Raw genomic sequence first — 12921 nt, 5'->3', positions numbered from 1 at the left:
TATGTACAAAGTAGCTCTTACTGCCATAAAGCCCCATAACATATGCAGATTTTTGTGATTAGCATTCTAAGGTTTCTTATCCTTCCCTCCTTGTTTTCCTCCCACATTCTATAGGACATCCAAGAAAAAAAAGAGGGAAATCTGTACTTGTAAATCATTTTTGGATAAGAAAAGGAAAAAAAATCCTGAAAATTTAAAATTGTGAATGACGGTTTCAATTTGGAAAGTGATTAATAAAAATGTATTGAAAAAAATGTTAGGTATGCCTATCAAACTCCTTCCACAAATAGGTGCACTTCATATTATCATTTCTTTGATAATAAGTACATCAAAGTTTTAAGGTCTTGGCATGATGCAGAGCAGTATTTATTTTTGTATTGTTTATATATACGGCACTGTGTGTCAGGAATAATTTGTTTAATTCCAGTGCAGCATGTTTTCCAACTTCTAAGACCTTTATAGGAATAGCCTGTCATTTATGAGATCACCGTTGTCTGCATTTCAAGCTTTTTGAAGCTTTATGCAGCTTAATCCTTTTCCCAGTTCTATTTGTTCAATATAGCAATAGTGTCATTCCTTAGACAAGGAGAGAGTTAGAGCTGAATAGGAAAGATGATTTCTTTTCATCGTCCCCATGTAGTGAGCCATTAAACTGGCTGTGTCCTCCATCTCTTTGACTGTCTTAATGCAGCACCGTAAGGATTGATCAGCAAAAGCCAAAGCCTCTTCAGATAGAGTTTTGCCACAGAATTCTTTTGAACACTGTCCCCAGATATAGAAGCATGATTAAACATTAAGTGTGGTATTAAAAAATTAAGCTGGAGCCAAAAGAGACCCTTGCCATCTTACTCATTACAAATATTCAACTTGGCAGAGTGGTAAAAATCTAGGGTTTTTTTTTTCTGTCTTGAGTCTTGTTTGTGTTATCACTGCATCTTCCAAGTACTCTGTATTACAGTAAGTAATTGAGAGGACAGTGTCATCAGATTAAATCTGCAGTATGCAAAGTCTTACTTTTCTACTCAAGCAAACAGTTTCAGAAGTAAAAAAGATGTTATGTCAGTGAGGTCTTCCAGCTGTTTAAATGACACTTTTCCCTTGCTTTTGCATACTTCCAATTAGTAAAATGAGATGGGAGATACTTTCAGAGCATCATGGTTTTAATTGGAACTTCAGTAGAAAAGAGTAATAATTAACTTGGAACCTATCCAGCTCATAAACATGTGTCTCAGATTAATAAACTATCTTTTGCATTTTGCACTATGAATTGAAAAATGCAGTTGTTAAAAACTAGTTACTGTTGTTTGTCTAATTCATGCTGATCATTGCACTGAAGTGTAATGACAATAGGAGTTACAACTTCTATATTTTTTATTAATATGTTTGATTTTTAAACAGTAATATTGTAATAGGTAGATGCATGTATTTTTTCGTATATCCTTGATATATTTTCTTCCTTCCTCTGAAATACTGCTGTGTGTATTGCATTGTTTGTTCTACTAATTATTTTTAATTCTTTAGTTTTGTTTGTTTTGTCTCAATGCCCCATATATATTATGACTTTGAATATAAAATTCTGCATGCATTTTTGAGTAGAAGGGACAGAGAAAAGGGGATGACAACGATATATAGGCAGTCAACATATAAGTGGGAATATCCATTAATTTTTTACTTTATGAATACATTACGTCCAGGTTTTACTGTGTTAGCACCTGAATTGACTTGTAATAAACAGTGCAGCTGTGAATCTGCATTTAGGAGAACGGGAAGACTGTTTGCCATATTTTGGGACCACTTGCAAATATGGAAGAGGTCATATGCTAGAATAACACAATCCAGTATGAATTTTGCTGCACTGGGAGTAGCTGGCACTTAAAGGCCTTTATGGTCTAATGAACTGTGATGTCATTTACCCTAGCACAGACATTCTATAAAATATAATTTTTGGGGTTTTGTTTTGTTTCAGATTTAAGGGAATTTAAGGAGTGCAAGCTACCCTATTAAGCTTAAAAAAAATTCCATGCTTAAGCATTTTTGTAAGTGTCTGTAGCAAAAGCATGTTTAATGTTTTTATGGTTCTGTTACACACTTTTTCACTGCAGACACACTTTTTTCTTAAACAACAGAATTGGTGATAGTAGAAGATAAATGCATGCTTAATTTACCACTTTGGTGCCTTGGTATACCAAAGGCACACCTCTCAGGAGCATCTAAATTCCTTTTCCATCATTGTGACATTCAGTTGTGACTGAAATTTTGAGGTTTCCGTATAAGTAAATTCACAGAGGTTGGGTATATAATCTTCATGATGCTGACATCAGTCAGAAGCTCCTAGTGTATGGCATAATTGCTTTGATTGTGATTTACAAAAGAGCCCCTTCTGCTATGTTGTGGTGGCACAGTAGAAAGGCCTTCAAAGACGTGAGTAGTTTCAATGAACAGCCTCATAGTATCTACTCATATCAGATCCTGTGTACAGGAATGAGGATGCAGCCAAGATAACACACTTTCAGTAGTGTGGGGTACATGCATATGAATGCCTTCTGAAAGTGAGAACCACATTTTGAGGCACTTTTGGCTTAAGATGGAATGGTGTTCTACAGGGTTTTTTGCAATGTAGGCTTTTAAATTACAGTAGCAGAGTACTGAAATACATTATAATGAGGCAAGAACATTTGTGCAGGTATTTATATTATATTTACTGATAAATTTTGACCATTATCTAATAATTAAAAGTCTGAAGGCTTATGTAGTATAGTTGAAAGCAGAATTAGATCTAATAAGAAAATGTCACTGAATTGATTTGAATTGAACATAATATTGAGAAGTAAAATATAACATGAAGGGAACCTATAGTAAAGTGAAGAGATCTATGGATGGTTTTTTTTGGTTTTGGTTTTGTTTTTTTTTTTTTTCTCCAGCACTAGAGTTTGATTTTTCACATACTGAAAACCTCTTGTTGATGTATATGCAAATGGTGAAGTGCATCTGGAAATTAACTTTTCTAGGCACAGGATAAGTGCTACTCACTTTGAACCTTCCATTATAACAAAGTCACTTATTATATAGAATTGTAAGCCAGTATGTCCTGGCTTGAACTGTGTTATCTTACATAATGTATTGTTTGATAAAATAATGGGTTGTTTCATGGGTTAATGAGCAGATTTTTCACAGCTTTGGTTCTTGAGGTGGGATTTTGTGGTGTATAATTTCTGATCTGAGTTTCTGTATTATTTTCCGTCTGTCCCCTCTATCACGATTTCTTACATGGGTTTTTTTTTTTCACCCTCGCATTAAGGCGTAAGCTCTCCAGATTTTATTAATGCCTTCTCAGAGTGGTGTTACCAGATCTGCCTGTGTCTACTTAATATCCCGTTTTCATTGAACTTGAATACACTGAGATATTTCCTCCTATGAAATAAGTCTTCTGTGCCGACTAATCAGTGGTTCAATCATTACTGTGGATCAAGACACATAAATGGATAATCATAGAAAGCAGATTGAAGAAGTCTTACAGAAGCAATATGTATCAGTAATGGGGCTGGTATTACAACCATTACGTAGCCATTACAACTTTAGGGGAGGAACAGAGGGGAGGAAGAAGAAATGACCTTCAGCAGAAGAGAGAGAGGAAGACATACAGTGATGCTGATACTGGAGTTCTCTGCACATGTAACACCAAGACTGATTGCAGAGAGGTTTCTAAAAGATGGACAACTGCCTAGACTGGAACAACAAGGTTAGAAGCATAGAATAGTTAGGGTTGGAAAGGATCTTAAGATCATCTAGTTCCCACCCCCCTGCCATGGGCAGGGACACCTCCCACTAAACTATGTCACCCAAGGCCTCATTCAACCTAGCCTTGAACACTGCCAAGGATGGAGCATTCAAAACCTCCCTGGGCAACCCATTACAGTGCCTCACCACCCTCACAGTAAAGAACTTCTTCCTTACATCCAATATAAACTTCTGTTTAAGTTTGAACCCATTACTCCTTGTCCTGTCACTACAATCCCTGATGAAGAGTCCCTCCCCAGCATCCTTGTAGGCCCCCTTCAGATACTGAAAGGCTGCTATGAGGTCTCCACGCAGCCTTCTCTTCTCCAGGCTGAACAGCCCCAACTTTCTCAGCCTGTCTCCATACGGGAGGTGCTCCAGTCCCCTGATCATCCTCGTGGCCCTCCTCTGGACTTGTTCCAACAGTTCCATGTCCTTTTTATGTTGAGGACACCAGAACTGCACACAATACTCCAAGTGGGGTCTCACGAGAGCAGAGTAGAGGGGCAGGATCACCTCCTTTGACCTGCTGGTCACGCTCCTCTTGATGCAGCCCAGGATACGGTTGGCTTTCTGGGCTGCGAGCGCACACTGAAGCCGGCTCATGTTCATTTTCTCATTGACCAACACCCCCAAGTCCTTCTCCGCAGGGCTGCTCTGAATCTCTTCTCTGCCTAACCTGTAGCTGTGCCTGGGATTGCTCCGACCAAGGTGTAGGACCTTGCACTTGGCATGGTTAAACTTCATCAGGTTGGCATCAGCCCACCTCACAAGCATGTCGAGGTCCCTCTGGATGGCATCCCTTCCCTCCGGCGTATCAACCGAACCACACAGCTTGGTGTCATCGGCAAACTTGCTGAGGGCGCACTCAATCCCACTGTCCATGTCACCGACAAAGATGTTGAACAAGATCGGTCCCAACACCCATCCCTGAGGGACACCACTCGTTACCGGTCTCCAGCCGGACATCAAGCCATTTACCACAACTCTTTGCGTGTGGCCATCCAGCCAGTTCTTTATCCACCGAGTGGTCCACCCATCAAATTGACGTCTCTCCAATTTAGAGACAAGGATGTCATGTGGGACAGTGTTGAACGCTTTGCACAAGTCCAGGTAGATGACGTCAACTGCTCTACCCCTGTCCATCAGTTTCGTAGCCCCATCATAGAAGGCCACCAAATTGGTCAGGCAGGATTTCCCCTTAGCGAAGCCATGCTGGCTGTCACCAACCACCTTGTTGTCTTTCATGTGCCTTAGCACGTCTTCCAGGAGAATCTGCTCCAAGATTTTGCCAGGCACAGAGGTGAGACTGACTGGTCTGTAATTCCCTGTGTCATCCATTTTCCCCTTCTTAAAAATGGGGGTTATATTTCCCTTTCTCCAGTCGTCGGGAACTTCACCTGACTGCCATGACTTTTCAAATATGATGGCCAGTGGCTTAGCAACTTCATTCGCCAGCTCCTTCAGGACCCGCGGATGGCTTTCGTCAGGTCCCATGGACTTGGGTGCATTCAGGTTTTTAAGATGTTCTCGAGCCAGGTCCTCTCCTACAGTGGGCCTAGGGTCTTCATTCTCACAGTCCCTGCGTCCGCCTTCCAAGACTTGGGTGGTACGGTCAGAGACTTTGCCAGTGAAGACTGAGGCAAAGAAGTCATTAAGAACCTCAGCCTTCTTGAAAGGTTTGGTCATATTTTTGGGACCACTTGCAAATATAATTGGAAGAATTGGTAATAATGAGAAACTATTGTAATATGTAATTAGTATGTTGATATAATCCAGTTACCTGCATCATGTTTTTTTTCTGATGTATTCATAATCATTGCTAACTATCACTTTTAGGAATATACTGTGTTGTGATGCACCACATTAGTTGATCACACATTTTTTTCTTCATAAATCATTTGTCAACAGAAGTATTACTGTGAATCAGCTAAAGGAAGAGAAAAGATGTCATGCTTATTTAATTGTCTTTAAGCCAATAGGGTCTTGCTGGATCAGAGAACATTGGGTGTTACATTGAGAAAGTAGTTTAGTAGCCCTTAGCTATTTTTGCATTCTTACACGCTGTAATCCAGATGCGACCAAAGTGTGAGGTGATTTTCTGATTTCTGCACAGGAAGTGACAGCTGAAACTCAAACCCAGATGTTGATCCCAGGAGCAGAACATCAGAGTAGTGCTGGCAATCAGGCTTTATTTTCAGCTGGAAAGTGAGAGTACTTCTTAAACAGCTACATGCTTCAGCGTGCATGTTCTCAATACTTCTGAGGCTCTGTGGTTAGCAGGTAACCAGTCCCATGTACTCTCTGGATAAGAATGAAGCCTGATTACCTGATTGTTCTTCTGCTTTTTGATTTATCAGAAGTGCAAAGATAGTCTTAGCTGGGCAAAAGAGACCAGGGAAAAAGTCTTTATCAAGGCAGACTTTGCTTTAAGCTGAAAGATAACAAGTACAGCTTAAGTCCAGTATTTGCTACATTGCTTCTCTGGTTATAGCCAGTCATTTAAGGACAGGTCCTGCACATTAAGCTGGAGTTTCATACAGAGAGACTGTAGTCACTTTGGTAGGTTTGTTCCTGCATTCTGATCACTGACATAATCCCTCTGATGAAACAATCATTCAGGTGCACACTAGCCTCAGATGGGACAAAACACACTGAAGTCAGCTGTGAGAAATAGTGGCCCCCGCTTCTTTTTGCTTCTTTTTTCCAGCAGTCATGCTTAACTTCTGGGTTTTGGATCTAAAACCTGTAAGCCAACAGGTTTGTGGCCAAAGCCCAACAGTGAAGCTTGGCTCAAATGTGGAGTACAGACCTGATCTCTGTTACCGCACATTTCCTTTGCAATATTCAGAGATGGTGCAGTTAAAATAGAGAAGTAGCTTTGAGTTTTCCTGTTAGAGCAAAACCAGGTTCTTCAGTCCACTGCAATCTGCCTGTGTGAAGAACTGGTTTTGTTTTCTCTTTCAGATCAGTTATCTTTGTCCAGAAACTTGAATGTGTTATTAGGGTCTTAATGTATCTAAAGCTATCAATGTCATAGTTATTGCCCTTTATATTCAAGTAATACCTTATTATATAGGAACCTCCCCAAGTAAAATAGAGGCTTCCAAAATTACTAGTCACTCCGTAAAATAAAGGTGTGTGTTTTCACTTTTTCAGCCACATCATATTTAAAAGGCAGTTTAGTGGTGCTATATGGCATGAAGAGTTTAGAAGGCTAATTGGTTCTGGTTACATGACAGAGCCATTGGTAAAGGAGCAAGTGTCTTGGATTAAACATCCAGAATGTTTTATGGGGTGATTTAATATACTGAATTGAAAGTGTTGCTGGTTTTTAAGTGACTCTAAAACCTGAGTGTTTAAGCAGCCATAAACAATGAAAGAGTTAACAAGGGGCACCAGCATCAGTTTTCTTGTCAAGGGTTCTGGTGTTTCCGTTTTAGTCTGAGATGTTTGTCTTCGGGAGAGGGAGGAGGCATACATCGAAAAGCAGAAGGAGCAGATTCTGCTTTTGGTTGGTTCTACAGTCTAAAATAATCCATTGATCTTAATAGATGTGTACCAGTTTACCTGAAGGTCTTAATCTAGAATCTTAGGCCATGGTTTTTATTATGTTTTTTATTTTTTTTATATATATATTGATTTTATATTTATTATATATATATTTTATTTTTTATATATTGCTAAGATTCTTTGTGCTAGGGCACTTTATGGCTGTTGTGTTGACTTAAGATGAAAATTGAAGCAACAATACTCATTCATTGTTGGCATAGTTGTGATGTCACTGTTGGAAAGTTAAAAAGCAGTAATTATAGCTGAAATCAGAAAGCAGGTTTATAGTTTTACATGCACAACACAGCTTCTTAGTAAAGATTGTAGCCATGGCAGCACTGGGTGCTGCACTTTGTGAATAACAACAGTGCAGTTACCTTCTTTCAGTGAAATAGAGGAATTCAATAGTGATTTTTGTTAAGTACAAAGTTTTTAAAACTCTTCACAAAAGAAGACCGCATCTATGTTTCTTTTCTATGCTATTAAATAATGCTAGAGATACATAAAAAGATACTGGATATGGATGCAGAAAAAGAAATACAATTGTTACTTTAAATCCTGACTGTTGCATCATTTACCCAGGATCCTATAGTGTCTTTTATTGTGCATAGCTGAATATGAACATGAATTGGAAACAGAACCAAACAATATAAAGCAAACCTACCATTATAAAACTGTTATTTCTGCATTACATTTAAGGTCTGTAATACATTGTTAACTTTTTACATTTTTAAACGTCCGTGCTAGTCATGTTCTCAGTCTGCGCACATATTCATCTGAATAGAGTTCTCTCAAAGGGACTGTCCCTTTTCATGTAGAAATTGCTTGTTTGAGTATGTAAGATTACACAAGTGATTCACAGGTTCACTTGGATCTGTTTATCTGAATTCAGACTAGTGTCAAACTTTTGGCAAATCACTGTATTAGATACGTATATTCCTGTAATTTAAATGCTTGTAAAGCCATGAAGAACTATGCATAAACATTCCCTAAACTCAACAGCTAGGAGATAAATAGAAAATATATATGCACACATCAAAAAATGGTCTAAAAGACAAAAGACAAAGGACGATTGAAGTGAATAACGGGGGTATAGTAACAGTTTCTTGGGTTCGCACAGAATCAGAGTTGTGTAGTTCAGAAACATCATATACTTGTAATCATTCCTCAGACCATTTGGAGCCATTTGGAAAGTCATAATTAGAGTATAGTAAATAGTAAGATAATCCTAAAATACCAGAATTACTTATGTCTGAAAATTAATCTAGTTTTCTGTCATAGTTGTTGTCTTCAGTCAATTCCAAGTATGGAGAGCATTCTATAGAAAGGTCTTCTCATTTCACAGGACTATTTGCCACATTACAGTTTGATTTCTTCTGATTTGGTATAAAATCCTCTTACTTTTCAGTTCTCTATGAAAGAGAAAACCTGAGGTTTTCCAAACAAAACTGGTCTATAGGCTGCTGCAAGTCAGGGTGCTTGAATACTTTTGTCCTTGACTTGAGGGACATTTGCCTGATTTGCACCCCAGATCTGTAGATTTTTGGAAAGGCTAACTGCCATTACCAACTCAAGCTGTGATGTTCTAATGAGACAGAAAAAAAGCTGGCTGATAGGAAGCAGGCTCCAGGATTGGGTAAGCTGGACTGCTGATTTTTTTTGTTTGTTTCTTTGTGGATTTTTGTTTGTTTGTTTAGTGTTTGGGTGGGGAGTTTTGGTGGAGTTTGTTGTTGGGTTTTTGTTGGTTTTTTTTCTTTGGTTTGTTTTTTGGGAGGTTAAATCTGTAAATTCCTTTTGTTTTCTCTCTTAACTGAAGAGTGGGTGTGTCCAGAAATCCTGTGCAAGACTGATACCCGTGTGTGCGAATATCTAGTATGTGCCATAGACACTTAGAGATGTCCTTGAAGAGGTAAACTATGCAGGAATGCCATACTGTTAATAAAATGGGAAATATGGAATATCTGCTTAAGATGTTTTAGTGAGATTAGATTCAAAAGTAGAACATTTTCAAGGTGCTGTTTAAATCACACGAAAATATGTTAGGGTTGTATTTCTAGCAAGTGTCTAATGAGTAGGGAGAAAGGTGACTGCCTTCATACCTGTTTGTGCAAGCTGCTGAATCACGGTCGGTACCTCATGTGAATATAATTTCCAACACACTAGCCTCATCTGACTATTAAAATAAGTGAAGATGGAACAGTTGCAAATCTCAAATGCAGCTGCAGCATTAGCACTGTATAACATAAATAGTGTAAGCGATATGTTAGATAAGTAAGAGTTCTTTCTGTCATTAGGCCTTTAAAGTACCTTTTGACATGAATTGGGAAATGGCTTTGAAATAGTTTTTTGGTGGTTTGATTTTGTCTTTTCAAGAATAGCTGCTGGTTTCGTACTATAAGCAGTTTGGAGCTGTGCCTGTCTATTCAGTTTGTACAGAACATGACATGGCAAGAGCCTGAGGTATAATAAAGCCTCTATCTCAACAGTAATTAAAATAAATATTGTATTCTGACATAATTGTTGTTAATTTTGTTAACCTCTGTTGTTTTTTTTCCCTCAGCTTTCTCTGTTAGAAGATGCAGGGTTTGGTGGTGTTCTTCTTTACGTTGATCCTTGTGACTTACCAAAGACTGCAGATCTTACTGATAAAGCATTTATGGTTTCCTTGAATGGCGGAGGAGATCCATCAACACCTGGTTATGCCAGTGTTGGTAAGTACTGTTCAGGGCATATTCAGTTAATGGATATTTTAATTCTATGTAGATTGTAAGTATGGGAGATAAAACACTAAACCAGATCCTGTCTGAAATAGAAACTCTGGATAAGGGAACACCATTTAATGCAGTGTGGCTCAAAGTTTGAAATCTAGTCTCAAAGGACCTTTTGCTCTAAAGTCTTGGCACAAAGTTTGCAATCTGAATAGTCTATTTTGTTGCTTTTTGTATTCACACACTGAACCATTATTCCTGCCTGTTTATTATTACCCCATTGGGAAGGAAAAAAAAAAAAAAAGAATTACTAATCTAGTGGTTTCTGAGCAGATTCCAGGGGATATGTCCCCCCTGAAGTAAGGACTTTTCATTCTGTCTTCCACTTTCATAGTATAGGTAATAGAAACTTCTGGTCAATAGTTGTAAATACAGTGTAGTCAGACATTTATATTTGAAAGGATTTAAGAAAAAAGTAATATTTGTAGTATCTGTGTGCAATTGCCACTTTAATAGGATATGTTCATTTAGCCTTGCCTCAGTTCTTCCTCAGTAGACTTGCTTATCAGTTATGCTTCTCTAAATACATGTATTTTTGAAGTATGGAAAATAAGAATGGTTTTTAAGGACCTACCTAATCCTTTATAATCTTATGCTTGTTTTTTTTTTTTTTTTGTTGGGTTGTTTGTTGTTTTGGTTTTTTTTCTGAGGGGGGGTGTTGGTTTTATTTTTTTTTTTATGCAATGTTATCAATAAATAGAAGCAGCAGCATATTTGACTTGTATGTACTATCTAAATCCACATTCTGGCAGTTCAATGAATGTGTGTTCTTCTTTGCTGGCTTTTCTGCTTTACAACCTTTTTTACTATCTAACCATTTTGAAATGTATTAAGCAGCAGTCTGAGTTTGTGACAAGGCTTCATCAAGGATATTTTGTCCAGTTACTAGCTCAGACATTTAAAGTCTGACTTGAATTGGCACTAAATCAACTGAGGCAGTGCTGATATATACTTCATGACTAGAATGACAGAAAATAGAAATATTTGCCTGGTTGTCAAAGAAGGGTGTTAGCTATTCACAGCATGAATGCCTTGACAGCTCAGTGGGAAAGAAATTGCACATTTTCTCAGCATCTCAGTGTACCTGACCCAGTGTTCTTAAAAGTGCCCTGGGAGCTACAGAGGTAAATATAACACTCTTGAAGCTTTATTCTTGCTCATTTCATGGAGCTGTTTGAAAAACAGTTTGCCGCTTATCTGTCTGGCTGACTCCTTAATGTTTTATTTACCCTGTATGAAAAGTGAAGCTAATTAAAACAGATACACCAACATGAAGATGCCACTTCAATGTCTAAACCTTATGCATTGATTTTTTGTCAGTAAATGATCTAATCGGCAATATGCATTCTAATCTCCAGTCTGAGATAATGGTGATCTAAGTACATTGGTGGTTTCTACTAGAACCATTAGTGTGGCTTTTCTGTGGCTTTAAATCTCTGACCAACATTCATAAACAGGAAAAGACTATCTTGTTTCTAAAATCATTTATATTTTGATCATAGACTGCAATAATGAGCTGGAAAGAGCCAAAGGAATGCTTGAGGAAACTCTCTTTTTCTTATGATTCTGTCACTGGCAAGTAGATCAGATGGAAGTAATATCTGTGTTTCCAATGATGGTTTTCTTTGCTGGTACTATGAATCAATTTGGTTAGAGGTAACTGATACCTGGTGCAAATACAAATACGTCTGGAGAGCAGACTTTTGCCCGAGGGATGTGCTTGCATATAAGGTAGTTAAACTGACTACACATACAATAAAAGTGCCAGATACCTAGGGTAGCCCCTGTCACTTTGATTCATGAAGTATAACATGCACTAGAAAGGATTTTATTGGAGGCTCTTACTTAAGTTATTGGCATATCTTTGACACCATCTGCACATCACATGTTGCCAGAAGAACTGTTGCAGTTACAGTCTCAGAGACTGCTCCTACCACCATTCTCCCTTTTACTATAAAATTCCTAGTAAGATGCATGATCCAGAGTTAGTCTTGTACTAGGTGAATAAGAGGTAGGAAACTTGTATTTTCACACTGCTGCCTGTTTCTCACATTCTTTTAGTCTGGAAAAAAATTTATCTGTGATGTCAGAATATTGGCCTGCTTCAGGTCTTTTCCTAGGGGAAAAAAAAAAAAATCTTCAAGGAATACCATTTACAGATCTCTCCTTAAAGTTGAGAACATTTTCAGTTGGGGTTTATGTAATAGTTTAGAGAGAACTTTAGAGTTCTCATGAGGTTTTAACACAGATTTTCTGTTTCATGAAGGTTAAATGGTGTGCTTCTGCAAACTAATTATTTTAGAATGTAAGGAAATAGCTTGAGGGGATGGGCTTGAGTTGCCTACTACCTATGAGTGGAATGATTTTTATTTTTTCCATCTCTGTTTAAAAAGGGAAAAATAGAAGTTTAGAGAAGTAGCATAAAATATGAATAACTTCCCCCTGTACTTTTTCTTTTTTTCCCCTCCCATTGTTTAATGCTGCACTACCATTGTATGGCAAACACAGACTGTTCCATTGCTAGACTTCAGAGCCAATTTAAATCAAATTTGTTTCCTCACAGGAAATGGCTCAGTAAACAAAAATATGGATACAACTTATTTGTTGATCCTAGTATGTAAATAGGATAGTGGCATACTATGGCTCGGTAAACAAAAATATGGATACAAGTTATTTGTTGATCCTAGTATGTAAATAAGATAGTGGCATTGTGATAAGCATTAAGAACCCTGCCTCTGAGATAAGGCACGTCATAATAATCCCTATCTGTGCATTTGTGGAATAGAATTTTTTTCATGAAGAATTCAGGGAGCATTGTAGAAAA

General features: G+C 37.9%; 1 protein-coding gene across 1 annotated transcript in view; it reads left to right on the top strand.

Annotated features, from left to right (window-relative positions):
- The window catches only part of NAALADL2 (N-acetylated alpha-linked acidic dipeptidase like 2), a gene marked incomplete at its 3' end in the record, with an annotated part of 390135 nt that overhangs the window by 200416 nt on the left and 176798 nt on the right, over positions 1-12921 (top strand). Inside the window, exon 5 of the mRNA XM_080624368.1 lies at positions 9890-10040. Coding sequence (XP_080480494.1) covers positions 9890-10040 — 151 coding nt within the window. The remainder of the gene's footprint in view (positions 1-9889; positions 10041-12921) is intronic.

Source organism: Psittacula echo (genome assembly GCF_963264785.1).
Source record: "Psittacula echo genome assembly, chromosome: 7".
Taxonomy (NCBI): Eukaryota; Metazoa; Chordata; class Aves; order Psittaciformes; family Psittacidae; genus Psittacula; species Psittacula echo.
This window is presented reverse-complemented; position numbering and strand designations above follow the sequence as displayed.